The sequence below is a fragment of the Oryx dammah genome, unplaced genomic scaffold, assembly GCF_014754425.2.
Source record: "Oryx dammah isolate SB20612 unplaced genomic scaffold, SCBI_Odam_1.1 HiC_scaffold_11072, whole genome shotgun sequence".
Classification (NCBI taxonomy): Eukaryota; Metazoa; Chordata; class Mammalia; order Artiodactyla; family Bovidae; genus Oryx; species Oryx dammah.
The window spans coordinates 2,529,424-2,556,056 of NW_024080466.1; the positions used below are offsets into that span (position 1 = coordinate 2,529,424).

At 41.9% G+C, this 26,633-nt stretch overlaps 1 protein-coding gene across 4 annotated transcripts in view; it reads left to right on the forward strand.

The window, feature by feature from the left end:
• The window catches only part of LOC120860419 (unconventional myosin-VI), a 159,815-nt gene that overhangs the window by 37,883 nt on the left and 95,299 nt on the right, over window positions 1-26,633 (forward strand). For all 4 annotated transcript variants that reach the window (XR_005720320.1, XM_040236216.1, XM_040236217.1 and 1 more), the window contains exons 2-3: window positions 20,103-20,244; window positions 26,246-26,315. Coding sequence is in view for 3 of the 4 variants with exons in the window: in XM_040236216.1 (XP_040092150.1) it covers window positions 20,128-20,244; window positions 26,246-26,315 (187 nt within the window). In the remaining variant the exon portion in view is untranslated. The remainder of the gene's footprint in view (window positions 1-20,102; window positions 20,245-26,245; window positions 26,316-26,633) is intronic.

Consider the following 26,633-nt stretch of genomic DNA (forward strand, 5'->3'; position numbering starts at 1 on the left):
CAAAGAGACTGATTTTTCAGCTGATATAAGAATGAAAAAAGTATTTTTCATTTTGATATAAAAATCTTAGATTAATTATGAAGCATTTGGGTTGAACATTTAAAAAGGTTTCTCTTGAGCCACACTATCTGCGGTTTCTGAATGCCTGTCAGCAATATATTTAGAAGTGCATAGTTGAATCTTTTTGGGGAACAAACAAAAATTGAATATTAAGTAGTATATATTAAAATGCAGAATTTTCTTGTGGCTCTGATAGAAACAGGTTTTTGAAGGAAAGTTGAAGGGCTGGCACAGTTTAATGGAAAGGCAAATGGACGGACACAGAGTAGCCTTGTTCTGGTGTTCAGTGCTGTGAATGAGTCACGTAACTTTTCTCTGCCTTTGTTTTTGGAAACGAAGACAATAACATAGGTCATTGATTGTTCATTATTGCGGAAACAGTTAATTCTAATATTCTACTGAAGAGTTGGTCCACCAGTCTCTGTTGTTACTTGGTTCTTGGTTTTTAAGGTTTGAGTTAAGATGAATTTATTGAATGGCTTGTTCCAATCTAGCGTGTTCTAGCTGATTTTGCTCTGTTGATATTAATGGGGTACACTAGATGATGATATGGGTTGTCAGTATCTTGTTAACAATGTAAAATTAGATTATTCTCTAGAAGATAGGTTGGACTGTATAATTATCTCTACAGAGTTAATAAGGGAGAATTTGTGCCAGAGAATTCAAGATCCCAAACCTGTATTTTTGTCTTGCCAAAAGATGACATTAATGTTTTCTCTCAGGCTTACTCAGAGTGAACGCGCACTCACAGCACCACCCCACACATCGTTTCTCTGAAGTTTCCTGCATCTTTCTACATCTGTTTTTATCCAAATGTTGAATCTTAGAATGTAGTATTTGAGAGTACTGAAGTAAAGCAAAAATGCAAAAGTTGTAGGCCTTTTGTGGGATTGGTACTACGTGGTGGGCACAGCTTGTGAAGAGTGATGGGCAGGAGCAGTGGTTCTGCTGGCTTCTGATTCTTATATTTTTCATTTATTGTGCATTTTTATCTATTGTATGTATTTGAGTATTTCAGTTAACATTTCTGTGAAACTAATTTTTTTTTATGACTTAAAAATTTAAAAGATACTGAATGGTTTTACTCTACCCTGGGGTTAAGCCTCTTTCCTCTTAGGGAAAACAATCCCAGTTTTATAATGAAAGGTAGAATACAAGTCACTGAGCTCCAGAATTTACCTACGTGAAATGCATTGAATTGTGCTCTGTCACTTCAGTCGTGGCCAACTCTTTGCAGCCCTCTGGACTGTAGCCCACTAAGCTCCTCTGGCCATGGGACTCTCCAGGCAAGAATACTGGAGTGGGCTGCCGTGCTCTCTGCCAGGGAACCTTCTTGACCCGGGGATAGAGCTCCTGTCTCCTGTGTCTCCCGCATTGCTGGTGGGCTCTTCACTGCTCAGCCATCAGGGAATCCATTTAATGGCAAACTTCAAAAAATTAAGTTAAGAAACAACTCTTAAATAATTATTAATGTGTTAATATTAAGGCAGTGGTAGATGAGGAATTTCAGCAAATTTGGATAAAGGAGTATTAAACTGACTTAGTTAAGCGGAGGAATCTATATTCTAAGATCTTGCAGAGACAAAACCCAACAAGAGCAGAGTAGATCAAACTGAAGAATCCCTGCGAGGCCTCGGGCTTGGGGGTTTTGGTTAGTGCAGAAGTGAGGCTGGAGGCTCGGGGCAGAGGATGGTGCGCGTGGCTGGAAGTCTGCATGTGAAGAGCTGAGGCCTCCAGTTCCATAACTGTCTCACCAGAGACAGAGGCCTGGTTGTCTGGAAAACGGACCTTTACCAGACTAAGGTGAACAGACCCTGCCGGCGGCTCTTGCCCACAGAGAGGCGGAGTCCTGCCTGGGCTGTTGAGAATGAAGACTGCCCTCCCGGCGATTCCAGAGCTTCCCGTCAGAGCCTTCTCGTGCCTTGTAAACGTGGATGGAAAACAAACGTGTTGAGGAAAAGCCTTCCTACGAAAGAGAAAGGACAGAAACAATAGGAGAACACACAACAAGGAAACCAAGAGGGTGGAGGGAAATTAGCAATCTGATTACAGAATAAAAATTTTGACGACAGGAAGAGACAGTTGAAGACATTTGGGTGGAATGAAGAGGGGAGGGATGCATGACAGAAAGGAGGAGAAAGGGAACGGACTCGGAGGAGCAGCATCAGGTTATAGAACTTTCAGAGAGAGAACAATAAGGCTTTCTAAAGAAGTAGTACAGGAGGATTTGTCACTTCTGTGTGACTTGTGACCCCAGCGTGAACGTCCTCTCCTGAGTGTATAGCTCAGTGAATCCAAGTACCCCACACCTAACGCATCCTTGGGGAGTTTCAGTCTGTGAAGCTTGCAGTTCCGAGGGGATAAGAAAAGGAATATTACGTGATGGGGAATCTGAAAGGCAGAACAGTCGTTGGATGCTAATTGTTACACCTTTGAAATCCTGAAAAGACTTTCATCCTAGAATTCAGTGTGTGTGTGTGTGTGTGTGTGTGTGTGTGTGTGTGTGTTCAGTCTATCACTGATATGAAGGTGGACGTGAACGGGCTCCAGTGTGTACCCAGGAGGGAAGGGCACCTCTGTGATGCTGGGTTGCAGGTCCAGAGAGCAGCTGGCTGGGAGGGGAGAGGGGAGAGAGGAGGACAGGGCCCTGGGGTTGGTTATATAAGCCTTCTAAAATAGTATATTTGGTTTAAATACTCTGTTCTTTTAAAATCAGTTTAATTTTTAAAAAGTTAATATAAAGTGAACCATCATGAAGTGCTGCTATCAGTATTATATAGGACTCATGGGAAGATTGTAATTCATGCAACTTGAAGTGAACAGCTTAAACTGACGGAAAGGAAGACCAAAATTAGGGTGAGAAGAAATTCATGAAGAGTACTCAGTGATTCTAGCGAATTCTATTCCAGGACAGTAATTCTTGTGAATTGAGACTAAATTGTAGCTGAGTTGAATTTTAATTGTTGAATAATTACTGTGTAATTTTATGCCCACGAGATGCATGTGATTATAAAAATAGTAACTGAGGACAAGAACTACTCTGATTTAAAGTCTTTGGACTCAGTTGACCTTAACAACTAGGAACTTTACAAATAAAGTTGATACTGTAAAAACTCAAGATTGAATTTTGGTGTAGGTGGAAAGCAGCAGCTTTAAAGGAAACCATTCATAGCTATGTTGGAGTAAAGGCAAAATGCCCAAAGTGCGATGGAGGAGAGAGTTTTCGCCGTGAGAGCTGATTAAAAAACAAAACAGCTCACTTACTTTTCACTCTGTTTAGGGAAACTGAAGCCCTTTAACCCTGGAAGTAGCATTTCTTTGAGATGTCATGTTTTATGAGCCGGGAAGATGTACGAATGTTTGGATTGTGTAGTCACTGTTTTACAGTTTTAGAATGATTAATTGATTTTGTCTGTGAAAAGTTAATTGTTTAACCCTTTAAGTGCTTTGACAAAAACATTGTAATTTCATAAAACACTTTGTATGAGGGATCATAGCAGTGTATAAATTGTGTTTGTCTCAAGTCTTGCTCAGAAAAGCATTGTAGTTTCATAAAACACTTTGTATGAGGGATTATAGCAGTGTATAAATAATGTTTGTCTCAAGTCTTGCTCAGAAAAATAAAAAAATCTAAGTAGATTTTTCCACTCAAGGAAATCCCAATTACAGTGTTTGATTTATTTTGCTACTTATACTTTTTAATAAAAATCTACCTTAAAATTCTTAATTTTCACCTAAACTTTGCCGACTGGTAAATCTTTGTGTTTTTATCCATGTTTTGAGAATCTATTGTGTTACCCTGTTTCCTTACCTTACTTTTCCACCACATTTGTGGGAATTGCTAGGTTGGATGGCCAGCAATGAATATATCTGACTGGAGGGTGTATACAGTCCAACAGATTGTAACAGTCAGTGTTCTTTTAACTTTGCCTGAAACGTCCATCAGTTACTAAACCTGTTCTGTCTTTTTGTCTGTTCATGCATTCACTAATTATTTATTGCTGTCTGGTTTCCATCCAGTTTTGTCATTCTATCTGACACTGCTTCAATTGGGATTTTTTTTTTTTCTTCTCATCGTATTGGTTTCTTAAGTACAGGCTCTTCTACCAGAACACAGTGATCTTTCTCATGCAGATCTAATCAGATGGCTCTCCATTGCCTGTCGAATACAGAATTAAGAGTTAAGGCCCGTTATACTTTGGCATGGATCTGTCTTGCCAGCTTTTTTTCTTTTTTCTCTTCAGTACCCTCCAGTTTCAGTTCTGCAGTTCTGAATTTTTCCTTTTTCTTTCATTTGTCTGGAATGCCCCTCCCTGATTCTCTACTTGTTGAAATCCTTGGACTTTTGAAACCCAGCTGAAATCACTCTCTCTGTCTAAAGTTACACCCCCGCGTTGACTTCAGTCAGGTGGCGAGAGTCGTCCTGTCTTAATGCTCACATATGAGACTGTCTTACTTTGCTCTCTGGTCTCTTATTTGTGTAAAACAGCAGGGCCAGGGAAGGACACAGGTGTTTGTAGGCGGCAGAGGAACAAGGATGATAGATCCAGAAGCAACGTGATCATTGTGAATGTCATCAGTGTTTGAAATTTTCAAATTAATGTTTTAAAAAATGTATAAGCCCTAGGAGTTTATAAGGCAGGCAAATGTAGACTTGTTTATAAAGCAGAAAAATACTTCCTTTGGTTTTTTTCCCCCCTTCCTAATTTACTTACTAACAAGTAAGGTTTGTGTAGGTTGGGGTTTGAGTCTTCACTTCAAGGAGTTAAGATAGCCACTGTGTCTTGATTTTTCGTCTGTTTGGATGCCTGAGTTAGTGTGCTTAGGTGGAGAAAGGTGAGGAAAGAGAAGATGGTGTAGGCTAATTTTACCCACATTATAACTCTGGGGGAGCGTTGCAGTACTGGTTTTCTGACCTCCTCCCTCCTCAGCCCTGCATTTGGGCATCTGGGATATTGTCACCTTAGTTATTCTCCCCTGTCCCTGCTGTGAAATAATTGGTACGAATTCTTTAAGTGGCATTCAGAGATAACTTTGTAAGTTTTTGGAGTCTTTAGGATGTGTTATGTTTGGTCCATAATTGTTTGATGTTATCTGCTGAAAAAATTGTATTTTGTAGGAAGGCATGTTTCTAAAATACTTACACAGCCTCATCATTCTATGACTACTTCAAATGGTTATTATTTAATATAAGTATGAAAAGTGAAGGTGTTCGTTGCTTAGTTGTGTCTGACTCTTTGTGACCCCATGGACTGTAGCCCACCAGGCTCCTCTGTCCATAGAGTTCTCCAGGCAAGAATACCGGAGTGAGTTGCCATGCCCTTCGCCAGGGGATCTTCCCGACCCAGGGATCCAGCCCAGGTCTCTTGCATTGCAGGCAGATTCTTTACCATTTGAGCTGCCTGGGAAGCCACAAGATAAGTATAGTTATGCCAAATGTAAAAGTGAGAAGGAATGCAGTTAGCTGAATCACTCGATATTCTCCATACGAGTTATTTTGGAATGGATTTGTCAGAGATTTAACATTTTAGTGCTGTAATGGTTGCGTGTCCTGTTAGTGGTTGGTAGTCGAGAAAGAAGAATGACTCTTGAAGTCCATAAATATGTGTCAGTTTGTCCTTCCAAACCTGGTGCAGTTCCTGTTAGAAGATATTATTGAACCGTGTATTGTTGACTCAGGCTCCCACCCCATAATCCTAGGACATTTGGTTGACGTCTGATTTTGTGGAAACGATTTATTGTTTCTCTTACACTTGCTTGTTTGTTTGTTTTTTTTTTTAAACTCTAGTGTCTGAGATATATTTACTTTGTGACTTTAATTAAAAGTTAAAACAGAATCTCTGCTCTGTTGAAACCTCCTTTGTCTGCGCCTTTGTGGCTGTTGAGAGTGTTCTTCCGGAGTCCCAGCTCTGTTGGCAGTGAGTCCCACTGCATGAGAGGACGCTTCACGGGCCCACCTCCTGCGCAGCACGGCTGCCTGGGTCGCAGTGACATTCACCACCTTCTCCTGGGACTCTTGTTTGCTCTGTATTGGAGTCACAGGAGACATGTGACGTCAGCCCTTATCTTTAACCCAAGAAAACAGAGAATTGGTGGGAGGCTGAACAAATATGAATGGGTTAACATACCATTCAGAAACACCCACCATGAGGTGTGCTCCCTAACGCATCAGCAGCTGGACCTGGGAGCTGCTGAGAAAGTACTGAAGTTCCCATCTCAAGGGCCCTCAGGTCCACGTGGATCTCCTTAGTCTGTTTTCAGTATTCCAGAAAGCCTGATACTTGCTCTGGTGGGGCTGGAGTAGGCACCCTGCAGTGTCAGCTTTCTCAGTTTTTGATTTTGAATCTCACTGCAATGACCCTAGCTATTTTATAGTTGGTGAGACTATAGAATTAATTTGTCAGTTTAACAGATACCTATCTTGTGCCAAGCATTGTTCTGAGCATCTCGATTTATAGCAGTGAATAAAGCCCCTGGATTGAAGAAGCCAATATTCTAAATAACCAAAACATATAATTAGTATGTCAGATGGTGAGTACTATATGAATAACAAAGTCGAGGGGAGTGTTAAGGGGTGCTGGTTTCGGTGGATGGGTGGGGTTTCTCTTTTAGTGAGATGATGAAGGAAGCCTCCCTTTGAAGGTGACAGTGAAGCAAAGTCCTGAAGAAGTTCGGAGAAAGCAGTGTCGTTCACGCAGAGGGGTTGCACTGGTAAAGACCAGAGGCCTGAAATAAACACGTGCCTAGTGGCTCAGCTGGTAAAGAATCTGCCTGCAGTGCAGGAGACCCGAGTTTGATCCCTGGGTTGGAAAGATCCCTTGGAGAAGGGAGTGGCAACCCACTCCAGTATTCTTGCCTGGAGAATCCCATGGACAGAGGAGCCTGGTGGGCTACAGTCCATGGGATTGCGAAAGAGTCGGACACGGCTGAGTAACACTAATAGTGTGTTCAAGAACAGCACAGAGCGGGAGTGAAGTAGTAGGTGGGGGAGCGTCAAAGGGGCGGGGTGAGAGAGGGCTTTTGTGAAGGGTCCTCTGGGCCCCTGGGGAGAGTTAGGTGTTCCGTGAGTGGTGGGAGGCGTTTGGAGAGAGTGGAGCAGAGATGGACACTGGCCTGAGTTATAAAAGGATCCAACTGACGGCAGGGCCAGCCCTGATCCGTGTGGGCGAAGGAGAGAGAAGGTGAGCCCAGTCAGATGCCGCGGCGGCAGTCTTAGCAAGAGGCCGTGTGGACTCGGGCTGGGGCGGGGCCCGTTGCACTGGTGAGACCCTTCCAGGTTCTGGATAGAACTCGAAGTTGGAGCCAAGAGGTTTTGCTGAAGAACTAGACAGAGAATGGAGAGAAAGAGGAGAGCTGAGGAGGACTTCAAGGTTTGTGGCTCATACACGAGTGAGGGTGACATTGCCATGCGATGAGAAGACCAAGAGAGGAATGCATCAAAGGGGAGGTTGGAGGCCACTTCAGGCTAGAAGGTGCACGTGCTGCCCTTTCCCAAAGAGTGATGCTGAGCACCGAAGCATGGATGCTTTTGAACTGTGGTGTTGGAGAAGACTCTTGAGTCCCTTGGACTGCAAGGAGATCCAATCAGTCCATCCTAAAGGAGATCAGTCCTGGGTGTTCATTGGAAGGACTGATGTTGAAGCTGAAACTCCAATACTTCGGCCACCTGATGTGAAGAGCTGACTCATTTGAGAAGACTCTGATGCTGGGAAAGATTGAGGGCAGGAGGAGAAGGGGACAACAGAGGATGAGATGGTTGGATGGCATCACCAACTCAACAGACATGGATTTGGGTGGACTCCACGAGTTGGTGATGGACGGGAGGCCTGGTGTGCTGCAGTTCATGGGGTTGCAAAGAGTCAGACACGACTGAGCGACTGAACTGAACTGAACCAATGATGCGAAGCAGGCTGTGGGTGTTGGCTGCCTGGAGTGAGGGGAGAGGAGTCAGCTGAGGTGGAAACTTGGGCGTTATCAGCATGTCGGGGGTTAATGCATGAAGCCTTAGGACTAGGTGAAATAAGACTTGATGAGGGATGAGAGTAGATAGAGAAAAGGCCCAAGGATTGATTCTCCAAGAGTTTCCGACCTTGAGGAGATAAGGAGAATCCAGCCAGAGAAGTTGAGGCAATCCAGGGAGCCAACCAGACGAGCTCAGGACCCTGAGAGCTGTGAGGAGCTGCTTCAGGGGCAAGGCCTAAGCTCTCAGGTGGAGCTGCTGACTTGAGTATGAAGACTGAGCCCTGGTCACGTGCCTTAGCAGTTTGGCAGGCTCTCTAGTGACCCTTCAGCGTAGGGATGAAGCCTGCTAAGGCAGGGGCTCCAGAGGGGAGGAAAAGAGTGGAAATGGAGGCAGTGAGTGTGGACAGTGAATTGGAGGGTAGTCAGTTGTGATGAGGGGGAGATGGGTGGGAAGCAGAGATAGCAGTTCTGTCTTTGTGTGGCCCGAGGGGGTAGGATCTGGTGGATAAATAGAGGAGCTGGTCTTAGGTCTGAGGAAGACTCATTCAGCCTCAGTAATAGACTAGAAAGCAGAATATATGGGCACAGATACAAGATGGTAAGTCGATGCGGTGATGAAAACTCGAGGAATGTTTGATTATTTTAAAAAGGGAGAACTGAATTTTTACAGATATTTTGGTAGATACTGTCTTCAAAGCATATTGTGAAGTAGGGTTGGAAGTAGTTGCAGTCAGTTAGAATATCTGAACATTCTTATTGCATTATTTTTACTGATGTAGCAGTTCAGAAAGAATAATATAGAAATATAACTGAATCAATAAAATGAAAAATTCCAGTGAAAAACTCCAGTCCTTTACATTATCCCTCGGACTCTCTGTTAGTCATTTGAATGCGGTACTAACTGGCAGACAGAATTAACTCCACGTATCATCACGTTTTAGTGAAGGGCAGGAAAACCTGGCGTGCTGCAGTTCATGGGGTCTAAAGGAGTCGGACACGACCTAGTGGCTGGACAGTAGGAACAGCAGCAGGCATCGTGTCTGTCTGTCAGCACAGAGCACCCAGGCCGAAAAAGAGTTGCGGTTTGTACTTCCCTGTAGTCTGCCCATTGAAGGATTTAAATCCGAGTTAAGACTTTACAAATAAGAAATAATAAACATTTTAATGTTCATGAAAGAAGTAGTAAGAAGGTTTTCATAAAGCCTTTTCGTGCATATCTTTTAACTTTCATTTGTTTCTTATGCCATTAAAAAACAGATCAGGACAGCACAGTATTATCCAGCTAGGTGTTTTTTCAGGTCTAGTGACTAATAGACACCACCACGTGCCCAACAGCCCTGACGAGGCAGAGCTGTGCAGCGCGGTGACTATGTATTTGGACGTAGTTGCACAGGATTCGACCCTCCACACCCGTTTCTCGGTTGTCTCTATCTGGCTAACTTGCCCAAGCTTCCGAGCCTCACTTTCAGAACAGGGACAGTAGCTGCCTCCCAGAGCTGTAAAAGTGGACTGAGATAACGTGTGGGAGTGATTCAGTGTGGCGTCTGTGCGTGAAGGTCTGTGAGACGTTGTGATTCTGCAGTTTCCTTTGACAGGCTGAATGAGCTCCATCCCAGCTGTGAGAAGAAAGTCAGTGTGTCTTCAGTCCCTGTTCTGTGTGATATCTGTGTGCATGCATGCACACACACAACCCTATTTAGGTTGCAATTAAACAAACAAGCACTGGGACTTCCTGGTGGGCCAGTGGGTCACACTCCATATTCCCAATGCAGGAGGCCCAGGATCAATTCCTGCTTAGGGAGCTAGACCCCATATGCCACAGCTGTGACCTGGAGCAGCGAAAAGAAAAACAACCCAACAAATTCTTGGTCCTATGAATTACCTGAGAAATTCACCAAGTATCCTGGATTATGTTGGCTCACTTAGGGGAGGGTGATAGGAATGAGAGTGAAGCAACACCTTCTCCCCTTCCTTTTTAATTTTTGTGTTTCTCTGAGTTTATTCTTCCTGATTCGTTTGTTTGTTTAATGAGTTCCTGTCTCAGGAGAACGGTGGCCTGAATTGGATTGGTCTTGCAGCCACCTCTTAAAACAACTCTACTGTTCATAAGTGAAAATATTCAACTCCTGTTTTGGGACATTTTTGTTGTCGTCGTTCAGTCGCTAAGTGGTGTCAGACTCTTTGTGAACCCATGGACTGCAGCACACCAGCCCTCCCTGTGCATCATCAACTCCCGGTACTTGCTCAAACTCATATCCATCGAGTCAGTGATGCCATCCAAGCATGCCATCCTCTGTTGCTCCCTTCTTCTCTTGTCATCTGTCTTTTCTAGCTTCAGGGACTTTTCCAATGAGTTGGCTCTTCGCCTCAGGTGGCCAAAGTGTTAGAGCTTCAACATCAGTCCTTCCAGTGAGTATTCAGGGTTGATTTCCTGGAGAGCTCAAATGCCAGAGATGTCACAGATGTATTTAAAGGTCTAAAGGATGTTCAGACTTGTTCTCATCTTGATGAATGATATTGTACAGTCTAGACTGTGGATTTGCTCACACAGAAACTTTTACTTCCTGACAAATCTGAGTCACAGGGAACAAGGGCCTGCAATTAGCTGCAGAATGTTTTACTTTGAGCAGAGTGGGGCCATTTTACGTAGGTAGGGTGACCCTAGAGAAAAGGCATTTCTTTAGCTTGAAGACCAACGTGGCTTCTTGAAATATGATTGTCCTTTTCATTAGCCACTTATTGGGAGGCTAACATTTCCTGTTGGTGGAGAAAGTGAGAAAGTCTTCAGTCTTTCACAGACTCCACTTTTGAAAGACCAACAAACTTTCCAGAAGTAGCTTTTAAGTCTAGCACTAATTATCCAGCAGTCAGGATGTAATCATTGGACAATAAATAAAATCCTATTATTAGTCTCAGGGTATGGGAAATTTAAATCACCTGGCATAATGAAAATCTTGCTGTTCTCTCTTGATATTTTAACATCTGTGAAAGAAAATTTGAGCTTCTGAAATAAACTGGGATGTTTAGTCTCTGAAGAATATAGAACTTTCAGTTCAGTTCAGTTCAGTTGCTCAGTCGTGTCTGATTCTTTGCGACCCCATGAATCACAGCACGCCAGGCCTCCCTGTCCATCACCAACTCCGGGAGTTCACTCAGACTCGCGTCCATTGAGTCAGTGATGCCATCCAGCCATCTCATCCTCTGTCGTCCCCTTCTCCTCCTACCCCCAATCCCTCCCAGCATCAGAGTCTTTTCCAATGAGTCAGCTCTTCGCATGAGGTGGCCAAAGTACTGGAGGTTCAGCTTTAGCATCATTGCTTCCAAAGAAATCCCAGGGCTGATCTCCTTCAGAATGGACTGGTTGGATATCCTTGCAGTCCAAGGGACTCTTAAGAGTCTTCTCCAACACCACAGTTCAAAAGCATCAATTCTTCAGCGCTCAGCTTTCTTCACAGTCCAACTCTCACGTCCATACATGACCAGTGGAAAAACCAAAGCCTCGACTAGACAGACCTTTGTTGGCAAAGTAATGTCTCCGCTTTTCAATATGCTATCTAGGTTGGTCATAACTTTTCTTCCAAGGAGTAAGCGTCTTTTAATTTCATGGCTGCAATCACCATCTGCTGTGATTTTGGAGCGCAAAAAATAAAGTCTGACACTGTTTCCCCATCTGTTTCCCATGAAGTGATGGGACCAGATGCCATGATCTTCGTTTTCTGAATGTTGAGCTTTAGGCCAACTTTTTCACTCTCCACTTTCATCAAGAGGCTTTTTAGTTCCTCCTCACTTTCTGCCATAAGGGTGGTGTCATCTGCATATCTGAGGTTATTGATATTTCTCCCGGCAATCTTGATTCCAGCTTGTGCTTCTTCCAGTCCAGCGTTTCTCATGATATACTCTGCATATAAGTTAGAGAAGCAGAGTAACGTACTCCTTGATGTACTCCTTTTCCTATTTGGAACCATTCTGTTGTTCCATGTCCAGTTCTAACTGTTGCTTCTTGACCAGCATATAGGTTTCTCAAGAGGCAGGTCAGGTGGTCTGGTATTCCCATCTCTTTCAGAATTTTCCACAGTTTCTTGTGATCCACACAGTCAAAGGCTTTGGCATAGTCAATACAGCAGAAATAGATGTTTTTCTGGAACTCTCTTGCTTTTTCCATGATCCAGCGGATGTTGGCAATTTGATCTCTGGTTCCTCTGCCTTTTCTAAAACCCGCTTGAACATCTGGAAGTTCACAGTTCACGTATTGCTGAAGCCTGGCTTGGAGAATTTTGAGCATTACTTTACTAGCATGTGAGATGAGTGCAATTGTGCGGTAGTTTGAGCATTCTTTGGCATTGCCTTTCTTTGGGATTGGAATGAAAACAGACCTTTTCCAGTCCTGCAGCCACTGCTGAGTTTTCCAAATTTGCTGGCATATTGAGTGCAGCACTTTCACAGCATCATCTTCCAGGATTTGAAATAGCTCAATTGGAATTCCATCACCTCCACTAGCTCTGTTCGTAGTGATGCTTTCTAAGGCCCACTTGACTTCACATTCCAGGATGTCTGGCTCTAGGTGAGTGATCATACCATCATGATCATCTGGGTCGTTAAGATCTTTTTTGTACAGTTCTTCTGTGTATTCTTGCCACCTCTTCTTAATATCTTCTGCTTCTTTTAGGTCCATACCATTTCTGTCCTTTATCGAGCACATCTTTGCATGAAATGGTCTCTTGGTATCTCTAATTTTCTTGAACTTTCTTTAGAATGAGCTAAATTGTGACCAGCTTATCTTAATATAGGTTGTTTACATGTATTATTTGAATGATGTCTAAATTAAAATCAGTTTTGTGATAGTAATTTATGTAGAAGTTTATTTCTTAAATGTAGTTACAATTCTTTTCTGAAAATCTATAAGAACGTTACATAACCAATTCTCATAATTCAGATTATATTTATTTGGAGAAATTGCCTGATTGTATTGGTTTTCAAATAACCTTATAAGATATCTTAAATATTTAAGATATTAAATATAACTACATGATAACCTTATTAATAAAATATTTGCCTTTATATTTTTACTCTTTTGTTTGTTAGCTAGTTAATTTTAGCTTTACCGGTTAAGCTAAAGTTAACCTTGGTGTTCTGAGGCTACCTCTAAGAATCAAGGGGTAATGGACTTAGCTTTAGACACCAGTGGGTGCATTGGGCTTTCTGAGGTTGTATTTGGAAGTATTGTATCACCTTTGTAAAAACCATCCCTCATTAGGACTGTGGCTGTGATCGCCTGGACCTAGCGCTGCTAAGATCAGGAGCAGTGTCATGGCTGGCCTGGCTGCTCCTTAGACTAAGAGCTGTCTTAGAGTAAAAAACATTAGAACTCTGTATTTTCTTATCAGTATATAAGCCTAAAACAGTAGCTGGCACTTGGTAGGTACTCAGTAAGTATGCACTGAAAAAATGAATGAGTGAGTACCAGAGTTACTTCTTCATTGAGATAGTCAACTTTTAGATCTTGAGATGTTTTCTTATTTTACTTCTTTGTCAAGAGTTTGTATTTAATGGTGGTTATTTTCTGCCCATTGTTAATGAATGTTTATTGCTGATAAAACCAAGATATTCATGATAAATTTTAATACGAATGTTTAGTGATTCATAATATAGTATTACAGCAATTAAATAATTTCCACGCTTTATAAATAGCTTAACAAGATTAACAGGGAAATGTTTTCTAGGAAGGCTTTTAGAAGATAAGTTAGTGACAGAAGGGAAACCTGCCGAAATGTTTTTGAGAAATTGCTCTACAGATAAGTTCTTAAGGAATTGAAATGAAATACTCAATGAAAGGTTGTGCTCAAAACACAAAGCGCACCCGCCACGGCCAGCAGTTCCCTGGTGCCCAGGTTTCTCAGTGTCTGGACACCAGGGAAGCTAATCGCCTTGAGGATACACTGATACACGCGAGAGAAGTTGCCAGTTTAAAGCTGGTGTGCCAAAGGTGCACGCAATATTCCTTTGATCAACAGGGCTGGGGCCTGGCCAGATGAAAGAGTAGTCTTTTTAAAAAGCAAATTTGATACATCTATGCAGCTCCCTTACCCCCAGCTAGAATTTAAGATCCTGGAGGGCAGGGATATTTGCCAGTTTGGTTTACTGCTGTGTTCCAAGTGATTGTTTTACTGTTGAAAGGGTTTCATGAAGCCAGACCATGTCTTTTTCTTTTTGCTTGTTTTTGGCCTGTCATTATACCCTTAGCTCTTAGCAGTATGTGGTATATAGTAGGTGATCAAATAAGTAATAACTTGCAGAATGAATGACTGTGGGAGACAGTCTGTAAGGCCTCTTCTCACCCTGTTTAATGCTTCTTCCTTTTTGGTATCTTAAACCCGCTCTTTCAGCTCAATTCTAAATTAACTTCTGCTGATGCTCAGTTCCTGATGCCCTCGCTACTTGAAACAAGGCGTTGTCATATATCACAGTTACAGAATGTTAAGAGGGCGCTCTTTGAAGGCGATGGTGGCATGGCAGGCAGTGGCCCGTGTGTGGTGGTTTGGGTCTACGCGTTCTGCTTGGTGTGCATGCTCGCTATTGGGGTCATCACTGGAGTTGCAGAAAAAAAAAAGAATATGGGTGTGAATGTATTTGTCACCCTAGTCTCCAGTGTATTTGCTCGCTAAGGAGTCTCTTGGTGATACACTTTTTACTTTTCAACAAAGCCTAAATGAAAAGTTAGGAACGTCCCTCTCAGCGGCTACAGATTACTGTCTGTAGGTTTTTTCTGTTGATTACTGAACTGCTTACTTATAAAAAGCTGCCATCGGGTGAGTACTAAAAATGAGGCAATTTTCAGTTGATGATAGTATGCTATAGAGCATTCCCTCTCTTCCTGAATAACTTAAAGAATTTCAAGAGTTTTAAATTTGCTTAGCCAACCCCAGTGCTTCTTATCATTTTTTCCCTTCGTATTTTTGTGTATATGTAGTCAGCTTTTTTTTTTTTTTCTGTAGTCAGCTTTAATGTGTTTCTGGTTTCTGGTACAGTAGCGCTGGTTTAAGTGCTCTTCCTATGCAGGCATTCTTAACATGTACGAGTGTTGATTGCATTGGTGTTCTAAATGATTTTCTGGGGCCAAATAGTAGTATGTCTAAAAGAAAAAAAATTTTTTTTTCATGGAATGAATAAGTTAAACTTCATTCATGAGATATAATTTATGTCATAAATAATGAGGATTCCAGAAATAATTAAATAAAGTTATTTTAAAAGAGGTTTTGCTCTAGTGAAAACTTTGCCCATGATGGGCTTCCGTGGTGTTTCAGTTGGTAGAGAGTCTGCCTGCAGTGCCTGAGACCCAGGGTTCGATCCCCAGGTCAGGAAGACCCCCTGGAGAAGGAAATGGAAACCCACTCTAGTACTCTTCTGGGGAATTCCATGGACAGAGGAGTGGCATAGGCTGTAGTCCATGGAATCACAAAGAGTAAAGAGTCAGAAACGACTGTGCAGCTAACTTTCACTTTTTTACTTTGCCCTTGATATAAAATAATATTTAATTTAATAGAAGGGGGAGTGTCTAGCACCCCTCCAGATACAAGTTGCAGCATTGACACAGAGTAAGATACGTTCAGATCAGAATCTGGGCCAGACTGGCTTGGTTCAGAGGCCGTGGGTGTGTTTGATAACGGTGTTCAAAGTAGCTCTTCTGCAGTCACACGCTCCAGTCTGAATTGGTAACTTGCCTAAGTGTTCTAGGTTTGGAAATCATTTTCCCTTAGAACTTTAATGACATTGCTTTATTAATTTCCTGCTTTCAGTGCTGCTGAAGCCATTTTGATTCATCATCCTTTGGGTATGACTCAGGTTTTTTCCTCCTTTTTCCTCTCATCTCTCTGGAAATGTTCAACATCTCTTTATTTCTAGTGTTCTGAAATTTGACTGTTTTTTTTTTTTTTTTTTTGAATGTTTTCAGTTACTATGTTGAGAATTTAATGGGTATTTTGGTTAGACTCTGGAAAATCAGGGCTTTCAGTTCTGGTGAGTTTTCTTTGCATATTTCAAAGCTTTCTCCCCTCTTTATTTTGAAGGATGCAGGATATCTGCTTTTCCTGGTATTTTGATGCTGAAATCTTCGTCTCATTTTTTGTTTTTTTCCTTTTATTTTTCTTTTTTGCCCCCACTTTCTCTTTTTCTCCCCCTCTTGGATTTCTGAAGAAAAAAAATTGCCTCAATTTTATTTTTTTTACCTCCTAATAAGCATTTTGTTTCTGCTATTATGTTCTTAAAGAAAAATTATCTTGACACTTGTTAAGATGACAAATACAGCTTTATTTAGGACCATAAGAGTGTGTTAGGTTGCTTGTGCTGGCATAATAAAATACCATAGACTGGGTTGCTTAGACAACAAACATTTATTTTCTCACACTTAGAGGGCCAGAAGTCTGAGGTCAGGTGTCAGCATGGTTGGAGTCTGGTGAGGACTCTCTCTGGGTTTCAGATAGCTATGTTTCTGCTGGATGCTCACAGGGCCTTTCCCTACATATGTACACTGAGGTGGAGAGACGGCTCTCTTGTCTTTTTTTGTAAGGCTGCCAATCCTGTTGGCGCTTCCCTGATGACTCAGATGGCAAAGAATCTGCCTACAGTGCAGAGACCTGGGTTCCGTCCTGGGATTGGGAAGATCCCCTTGAGAAGGAAATGGCAACCCACTCCATTATTCTTGCCTGGAGAATTTCAGGGACAGAGGAGCCTGGCAGCTGCAGTCCATGGCGTCGCAAAAAGTTGGGACACTACTGAGCGACTAACACTCCCCACGCCACCAGTCCTGTTGGATTTGGATGATGCCATGTAGCCAGGATTACCTCCTGAAGGCCCTGTCTCCAAACAGCCACAGGGGGATTACGGCTGCAACATATAAATATTCAGAAGAATACAATGCAGTCCACAGCAGACACACACATTCAGTCTATAATAAGGGGTTTACAGTAGGGAGAGAGACTGGGTTCCACTTGGATACAGCAAAGACAGCTGGGAACTTGGAGCCAGTGAGCAGGGGTCAGGGGATGCAAAAATCTAAGTGGAAACCGCACAGGTAGGGGGCTAAACTGAACTAAAGGGGCTCTTGTTGAAGGCAACATAAGGATTTATGTATCAGAGGGATGAGGAACTTGATAAGATATCAAGGGTGAGGGAATTTCCCTAAACAGGCTTAGCAGCATTCTTGCTAAACTGGCCTCTGTAGGCTTAACAAGGACCGGACAGACTCGGAAGGCCCAGCTGAGGCCTCAGCAGGAAGAAGGCTCAGAGGCCCGGTGAAGTTTGGTCAAGAAGAGAAGTTTTGGGTTGCACACCCTTCATTGTTCCTGGTGTTTCTCTTTCCAGAGACCCTCTGTCAGCTTCCGGAGTGGCTAAGACGGTAAAGAATCTGACTGTAATGTGGGAGACTGGGTTCAATCCCTGAGTCCGGAAGAGCCCCTGGAGGAGGGCATGGCAACCCCCTCCAGTATTCTTGCCTGGAGAGTTCCATGGACAGAGGAGCCTGGCGGGCTACAGTCCATGAGGTCACAAAGAGTCGGACATGCCTGGAGAAGAACCTCTAGGTTTCTCTTGGGACAAAGATGGGAGAGAGGAGGGGTCTGCCCAGTGTATGGAGCGTGTGGCCGGCATTAGGAAGTCTCTCTGAGAGCTTCTGTGTAGTCTCCTTTATGTTAAAGCTCTTTTCACCCTTGCTCCTAGAATACTGTAGTTTTAAGTCTCTTGAGCGTCAGTGGTATAATTTGGGCTGTCTTTCATCTTTCTTCCTCCCAGATCTGAGGTTTGCCTCTTGGGTGTGCTGAGTCAGCTGTCCTCCAGCCACTCACTTCCCAGCTTCCGGAATGTTGTCGCTGTTGTCTCCTGGGTTCTCCCCGCCTTGTGGACTGATGCCTTTTTAAAGAATCTTTTTGCAGTAGATTTAGCGGTTTGATGAAGGAACAACAGTAGATGTATGCATTTGAGTCTCCCCTAAGTCTGTTGTCTTAACTGAGAAGCTGCCGCAAATGGTTCAAAATGGGAAAACAGTTTGAATTGTTCCAGGAAATTTGCTGTTCTATTTTGAACTGTGCGGGTTTTGCTTTACTGTGATTTTCCCCCAGATATTTAATGATTCCTAAATGATCCCTCTTAACTGTCCTGTAGTTTCTCTTTGTATGTAGAACTTAACAAGACCATTTTTCTTGAAATTTATTGGTGGCTTCAAAAAAGCCTGTGGGGAAATGTAAGGGAAGAAGATAGTGTTGATAGCAACAGTTGGGTGCCATTAGAATGGGGATCTCAACCTTATGTCACTTAATCCTCGTAGCAATTCTGTAAAGTAAGTGATATTATCACGTATGGGTAAGGATGAAGATAATGATCAGAGAGATTAACTAACTTACTTAAGAGCTAGTCAGACAGTGGTGGAGCTTCATTTCAAACCTAGACTTTAAGAGCTCTCAGTTCCTCCCAGGCTACCAAACTGTGTGAACAATTCTTTCATTCTCTCAGTGTATGTTGAGTTGCTGCTTCGTGCTGGGCCTTGGGGCCACAAGAAGACCGTGCCCTAATGCAGCCAGTATATCATGATCAGACTTAACTTTCAATAGAATTTCTGGTGATCTGTGAGTATTGGCAAGAGTAGGAGTAGGCAACTAAGTTAATTACAGGAGTCCTGGTAAAAGGCATGTTGGTTTCAACCAGGATGGCAGAGGAGCTACAGAGAAGTGGGTGGATTTAAGATACCTATTGGAGATAGAGCCTGTAGGATTAGGGGGTAATAAGGATTTGGAAGGAGCTGAAAGAATGGAGGATGACTCCAGGTTGAACTGAATGTTGCTGGTGCCTTTACTGACATAAGGAATGTAGTGGAACAGAGTAATAACACAGTACTAATAACAGTGTTGCATCTGTTAGCTATCTCCATAAGGAGGTGTCCAGTATGCAGGCAGATACTGGTATTCAGTAGTGTTACAGACTGGAGGAGTAAATTTGGGCATCACTTACACATAACTGTTGTTGTTTAGCGGCTAAGTCGTGTCTGACTCTTTTGTGACCCCATGGACTGTAGCCCACCAGGCTCCCCCATCTATGGGATTTCCCAGGCAAGAATACTGGAGTGGATTGCCATTTTCTTCTCCAGGGGATTTTCCTGACGGGATCACACTCATGTCTCCTGCATTGGCAGGCAGATTCTTTACCACTAAGGCACCAGGGAAGCCCATCACTTACATACAGATTCTGTTTAAAGCCCTGGAACTGGATATGATTATTTAAAGAAGGTGTGTAGATATAGGTGTGGTCATCCAGATCTGAAGCAGTGTTGCTCATTCACTTCTATGGAGAATCCTCAGTTTAATTCTTAATGTGAATTGCACTTAAATATGATCACATTTGGAGAAGGAAATGGCAATCCACTCCAGTATTCTTGCCTGGAAAATCCCATGGACAGAGAAGCCTGGTGGGCTACAGTCCATGGGGTCACAAGAGTCGGACATGACTTAGCGACTAAACCACCACCACCATGATCACATTGACTGCTTTTTGGACAGCAGATCCCATCATGTCACCATGGCCTGGAAGACATTAACCAGCAAGCACTTTGCCGACTTGCCAACAGTCAGCAGCTTTTCGACTGAACCGTGTACCAGACATCCTTATCCTTCATGAAGGGCTGATGACGAATCCAGGGGGGACATCGCAGATTTGAGAATGCCACACGGAAGGAGAGTGTGGGCACAAGCATCTTTAGGTGTCTTTAAGTAAGGAGGTGCTAGTGTAACTGAGAGTGGGCAGGAGGTAAACACTGTGACCGTTGCTCTCTGTTTTCTCGTGCTCACAGTGTAGTGAGTTCTCTGCAGTCGCCACTGAAGGAAGGCGGTGGCAGAGTAGGTGTTCCCCTTGGGTGGAGCAGCCTCTGCTGGGTCCTTCTGTGCAGTTGGTAAAGGGTGGGGTGAGGATTACCTGTGCGGGGGTACTCGTGTCTTTCTGTGAATTGTGATGTACGTGTTAGCTGAAAGAAAGATTGTTATTAAAAAAAAAAAAAAAACAAACTCCGAAGTGATTCGTGTTACTTTGTTCCTTTGAAACAGGAGGTCGTGGGAGCTCCCTTCGAAAATGGAGGACGGAAGGCCCGTGTGGGCCCCGCACCCCACAGAGGGGTTTCAGCTGGGCAACATCGTGGATATTGGCCCCGACAGCTTAACTATCGAGCCCCTGGGCCAGAAAGGCAAGGTAAGAAGTTTCTCAGAACGATTTCAAAATCTCACTTCTTAGGTATCTCCCTTTTTAATGAAGTAGGTGGTTTTTTTTTTTTTGTTTGTTTTTTTAAATTTTAGCTTAGATAAAGGGAAGCAGTTTTCTGGGGAGTGAGTCATAGTTTTCTACCTAGTCATTTGATTGAATTAGAGGTATAGACCCCCAGGGGGAAAATGATATCCCTTCCTAAAATCAGATAATTTAGTGAGCCTGTAAGTAACATATTCTTAAGAAGAAATAGCTACATAATAAAATATAAACAGTACCATTTTTATTCCTGATGCCATATAACTGAAGTTATGAATATATATCTGTGATATATGCAACCTGTTACCAAGTAAAAATATGAAAAGTGAATGATATGAAATTTTGCTGTTTGCTTTAGCTTTTGAATAATTTAAAAAATCATTTTAAATTGATATATAGTTGGTTTACAATGTGTTAATGTCTGCTGTACAGTGAAATGATTAAGTGATACATATATATACATTCTTTTTTACATTCTTTCCCATTATGGTTTATCATAGGATATTGAACCTTGTTGTTTATCCATTCTGTAATTATTTTTTAAAAACTTTATTTAGTTAATTTACTGTGTGATTAGAATAAAAATATTTCTATTAAGGAAAGATACTGTACTTAAGTCTTAAACATAACCATCTATTATTGTTTTTTGTTGTAATGGCATTTTTAAACCCTAAAAGCATATTTCTGCTTTGTACACATGGTATCTGTCTCCTTTTAGGCTTAGACACAGACTAGACCGCATAACAAAATGAAAGTCTGGCAGAAAAGTGACCTGGAGTCTTCATTTTTCATGGAGACTGTAGGGCCTGTTTTGTGGGAGAGCTTCACTCTTCTTAGTTTAATAAATATTCCTGTTAAGTAGGACTTCTAACTTAAATTTGTTGATATCATTTCTGTTTACTTTAGACTCTGCCAGTGTTCATGAATAATTTATATTCTACTGGTACGTGGTTAACTAATGCCATATGACTGCCATCCTTCTGGGAACCTTAGAAAAACAAGGTAGATCTCTCATGAGGTCTGTTCACAGAGAAAACTATTCTGTTACTGTAAACAACCCAGGAACCTAAATGCATAATATATAATGTGCCATGTTAGAGGAGGCCAATTAAAGATACCCTCAGGAAAGAAAAGACAGAGTGTTTCTAGTTTTTCCTTTTATTAACAACTACCTATTTGTACTTAACAATGCAGTACATGTTCTAAAAAAGAAAGAATTTTTAAAAATAAGCTCAATTATTTGTATATATTTGAAGTTGTAGGGGAAGAAAAATTTTCCTCTACCCTTTTGGATCTCCTGGCCTGAAAATTAAATTGACATAAGACAGATTCACAGTAGGAACACATACAACTTCTATCACATTTTTTACATGAACGTAGCAGCCTTCACAAGAGAATGAAGAATTGAAGAAGTAACCAGACCAGGAGGCTATAATGTCTTTTAGACAAACAAACAATTCTTTGAGAAGAATTGATAAGGCAGGGGCTTTTGGGCTAAGGGTGGTGAATTGTGGAGAAGTGGCAGGGAGGGCCGGGGTTAGTCTGACAAGACAGGGTTTTTCTGCACAGATTTCTGTTGGCCTCCATTCCCTCCCCTGGTGATAAGCATGTCTCTTTCCCCCTGGTAGAGGGAGGGACCTTTCAAGTGGGAGTTTTATCTCTTGCTTTCAGGAATAAAGAGGGTCAGAGTGCACTTGTTACAGCTGCTGTTTCTCGAGTGCTTTTAACTCAAGATAATCAGTATGCCAAAGTAGTATATTTGGGGGGAAGTGACAGAAATGTAGTGAGCCTTTCTTTGTCCTTCAGAGTCTTTTTTTTTTTTTAACATATTTTGTTAGTGCAGTAAATCAAAACCACAAAATGAAATGAAAAGTACAGTTCCTAGTTATATTCTGTTATATTAATATGTATTCTGTTGTATCGACAAGTATTCAGTTCAAGGATGGAAGAAACTTGCTTTATGGGTATATGCTTTTTTGTATTTTAAATATTTTATGTGCTTTCTGCTGTGCCTTGTTAGTATCAATCAAGTACAGACATAGAATCAATTCAAACACTTAAAATTTAAATTGTGAAGTCATAAAAACCTTATGGATTATAGATTATTTATAACTAACATTGAAGTTTCTTTTCACCAGATTTTTTTGAAAGTGAACAAATTCTCAGTGATTTCTTTTAATTTCCCTCTCCCTACTTCCTGGTCAGAGTCTTAATAAATTATAAAGTGTCATGACAACCATGTGGTTAAAAATATCTGTAAGAGAAGCAGCCTCTTGTGTGGATGATTCGTGGAGTAATGATCCTCAGCATTTGAAAATTAAGAAAGTACAGAAAGCAATGGACAAGTTAAACAGATCTGTTTGCTGATACAGTGGAAGCGTGGAAGAGGTGGTTAGCTCTCATGGGGAGCATGTTTTAGATGATAGCATTGCCTTTTAAAGTTTTTCAGTTGTGGCACATAGGAAGAAATAGGTTTTAAATCGCATTAGGTAGCTGTATTATTCATGTGTGTGTGTATGTGTACTGATAACAAATAGATATTTCATGTCAACAACACACATGTGTATGTATTCAGATGAAACATCTTTCTCATGTGTGATGCATTCTGATATTTTCTGATATCTTTTATTCTGTTAAAAATGCCGTCTTGAACCTCTCAGTTGACTTCATGTTCCATATTTGCAGTTGGCTAGCCTTCAGACTAAAGCCCTGAGCACACGGCATTTAAGGGTACCTTTCCTTTTCCCAGTCTGCATTGCTAGTCTTGTATTTGTCGGCCAGCAGTCTCCCTCTCACACTCTTGCCGTACCCTGGGTCTTGTGTGTCTTTCTCTTCCTCTTGCAAACCTTCCCCCTCGGTCCTCAGGGGTCCGGGTAGTGCTGTGTGTCTCTGCTCACAGTACTCCTTTTGCCTGGAATGCCGCTCTCCAGAGCCCTGCGCTCGGCAAACACTAATCCATCTCTCAGGACTGACTGAAGTCCCCTCCTTTCTCGGGTTTTCCCACCGATGCTCTGTCTCTTCCTCCTCCTCCCATGCAGTCAAGTTCACTGTTGATGACCCTTTGCTTTGAGGAGCGGTGCACATTCGTACCCTCCGTAACACTTTACCGGGGCTTGGTTTACATCTCCCCCTCCTCCTCGACTGGAATCTTCTCAAGACGGGGCGGCTTCCTTTGTCCATGTCTCTGTGGAGCTGGATGCACTGTGTTTGCTGGCTGGTAGGTGTTTACTGCAGTCTCTTGAGAGGAGAAAAAGCGTCCTCCCTCTAAGAGAAAACAACTGCCTTAATGAAACAAATTTCCTCTTTCTCACTGAGTAGTGGTAAAGGGGGAAGAAGGTAGAGGCTGGTGGTCATTTGGGTGATGGAACAAAGGTGGAGAGAAACTAGCTTTAAGGGCTCACTACAGGCTGGATCATCGAAAAAGCAAGAGAGCTCCAGAAAAACATCTATTTCTGCCTTATTGACTATGCCAAAGCCTTTGACTGTGTGGATCACAGTAAACTGAAAAAGTCTGAAAGAGATGGGAATACCAGACCACCTGACCTGCCTCTTAAGAAACCTGTATGCAGGTCAGGAAGCAACAAGTTAGAACTGGACATGGAACAAAAGACTAGTTCCAAACAGGAAAAGGAGTACAGTCAAGGCTGTATATTGTCACCCTGCTTATCTAACTTATATTCAGAATACATCATGAGAAATACTGGACTGGAAGAAGCACAAGCTGGAATCAAGATTGCTGGTAGAAATATCAATAACCTCAGATATGCAGATGACACCATCCTTATGGCAGAAAGTGAAGAGGAACTAAAAAGCCTCTTGATGAAAGTGAAGAGGAGAGTGAAAAAGTTGGTTTAAAGTTCAACATTCAGAAAACAAAGATTATGGCATCCAGTCCCATTACTTCATGGGAAATAGATGGGGAAACAGAGGAAACAGTGTCAGAGTTTATTTTTGGGGGCTCCAAAATCACTGCAGATGGTGATTGCAGCCATGAAATTAAAAGATGCTTACTCCTTGGAAGGAAAGTTATGACCAACCTGCTAAGTCACTTGAGTCGTGTCCGACTCTGTGTGACCCCATAGACGGCAGCCCACCAGGCTCCTCCGTCCCTGGGATTCTCCAGGCAAGAACACTGGAATGGGTTGCCACTTCTTCTCCAACCTAGATAGCATATTAAAAAGCAGAGACATTACTTTGCCAACAAAGGTCCGTCTAGTCAACGCTATGGTTTTTCCTGTGGTCATGTATGGATGTGAGAGTTGGACTGTGAAGAAAGCCGAGTGCTGAAGAATTGATGTTGGAGAAGACTCTTGAGAGTCCCTTGGACTGCACGGAGGTCCAACCAGTCCATTCTAAAGGAGATAAGTCCTGGGTGTTCATTGCAAGGAATGATGCTAAAGCTGAAACTCCAATACTTGGGTCACCTCATGCGAAGAGTTGACTCATTGGAAAAGACCCTGATGCTGGGAGGGATTGGGCGCAGGAAGAGAAGGGGACGACAGAGGATGAGATGGCTGGATGGCATTACCGACTCGATGGAAGGGAGTTTGAGTGAACTCCGGGAGTTGGTGATGGACAGGGAGGCCTGGCGTGCTGCAATTCATGGGGTTGCAGAGTCGGACATGACTGAGCGACTGAACTGAACTGAACTGAACTGAACAGGCCTTTTCAGCTCTGAGCTTCCCCTTCCCACTGCATGAATGCTTTTTCCTACATCCCTTTTTCTGACCTCTTAGAGGCTCCAAACAGAATAGAGCCAACCCCTGGAGTCTGGGGAGGCCTTAGCCTCGTGGCTGAGGCTGTGAAAGTGGCACATAGCCCTGTGACATCAGGAGGTATTTCCGAATGTGTTTTTCCTGTAGAAACATTGTTATAAATTGTGGATTGTTTTATAGCACCATTAATATACTTAATGTACATTGTAGATTAGTTCTCTACTTATGATTTATCCTTTAAACCTTCCCTCACATATAATGTTAAGAACATGTGTAGTTGGTTCCGAATAATTAACTTCTAGAGTCTTCAGGGCATAACAGTTTTCTGATTTGGATATGACTTTGAATGGTGGTAGTACAGCAGCCTGGGTTTTAAGTTTACTCTGTAAAATGTAGCAGTAGCCTTGTCTGATACTCTTGTATATATAGTCATATATAGAATTTAAACATATTATTCTAAAATCATTGAGCAGCTTTTCCTTAGAGATTTATTTGATATGGATGGTTCAGAACTTTAGCCATAAGAGTAATTGTAGTTGTTTGAGAAATAGAAATGTATAAGCAACTATTGGAATGGCATGGAGAAAATTTAATTCTCTTTAGATGTAATTTGAGATCATTCTTTCTTACAAGATACTATCTTAATTCTAAAGAGTTTCTGCCATAGCATTTAAGTGATACAGTAAACCCAAACTTATTCATAGATAACTGTAATTTTATGTACCTAATAGTTTTCGATACTGTGTATTTTTGACACATTCCTGTATAGGACTTTGTCTCTAATGTATTTTACTCAGACAGTAGCATTAATTAAATTATAGTCTGTTAGTGTATTTGATTGATTGGCTGTTACTTTTTCCTTTTTTAAAACAAAATTGCAGTATATATACACATTAAAATTTATATTTTTTGAGAAGTTATTAAAAAACATGCCTATGTAATATACTATGCAGTATGCTAGTATTGACATATTTCTTGTTTTGTGCCACTCTTGGTGTTAGAGCACAGGATTTTTTAAATTGATTTCTATCACTGATTCCATGTTCATAGTAATAATGGATAATATATTTGACTGAAGTTATCCTTCTTTTGTGTTAATGACTTGTTGGATCTGGTATTACATCTTAATGAAGAGCATATTATTGCCATTATTTCAATGTATGCAGACAGTTAAGCTCCTTTGTCTTTACCATTTATAAGCTTCTGGTTTAATAAGCTCTTGTTTTGGTTTTTAGACATTTTTGGCTCTCATAAATCAAGTGTTCCCTGCAGAAGAGGACAGTAAAAAAGATGTGGAAGATAACTGTAAGTATCAGTTTAAAAAGTAGTTCTCATCATAGAAAAGGAAACCATTCCTTCCAAGAATATATGAGTGATTATATTACAGGGTACACTATCCTGGTTGAGAAGAAAGGTTTGATGGGAAGGTTTCTGTGAATGGAGGAGCCCCACAGTCATAGATGTGTTGGTCTCTCACACATGGGCTTTGGTGAAGGAAGTCTCTTGAATGCCTTTTTAGTATTATCTCAGTTGTGTAAATACAGGGAATGGGAATAATTTATTTACTCTGAAACCTGAACTAAAGGTCTCATGGGTTTTTTTCTTTTGGAAGAGTTATTTTGA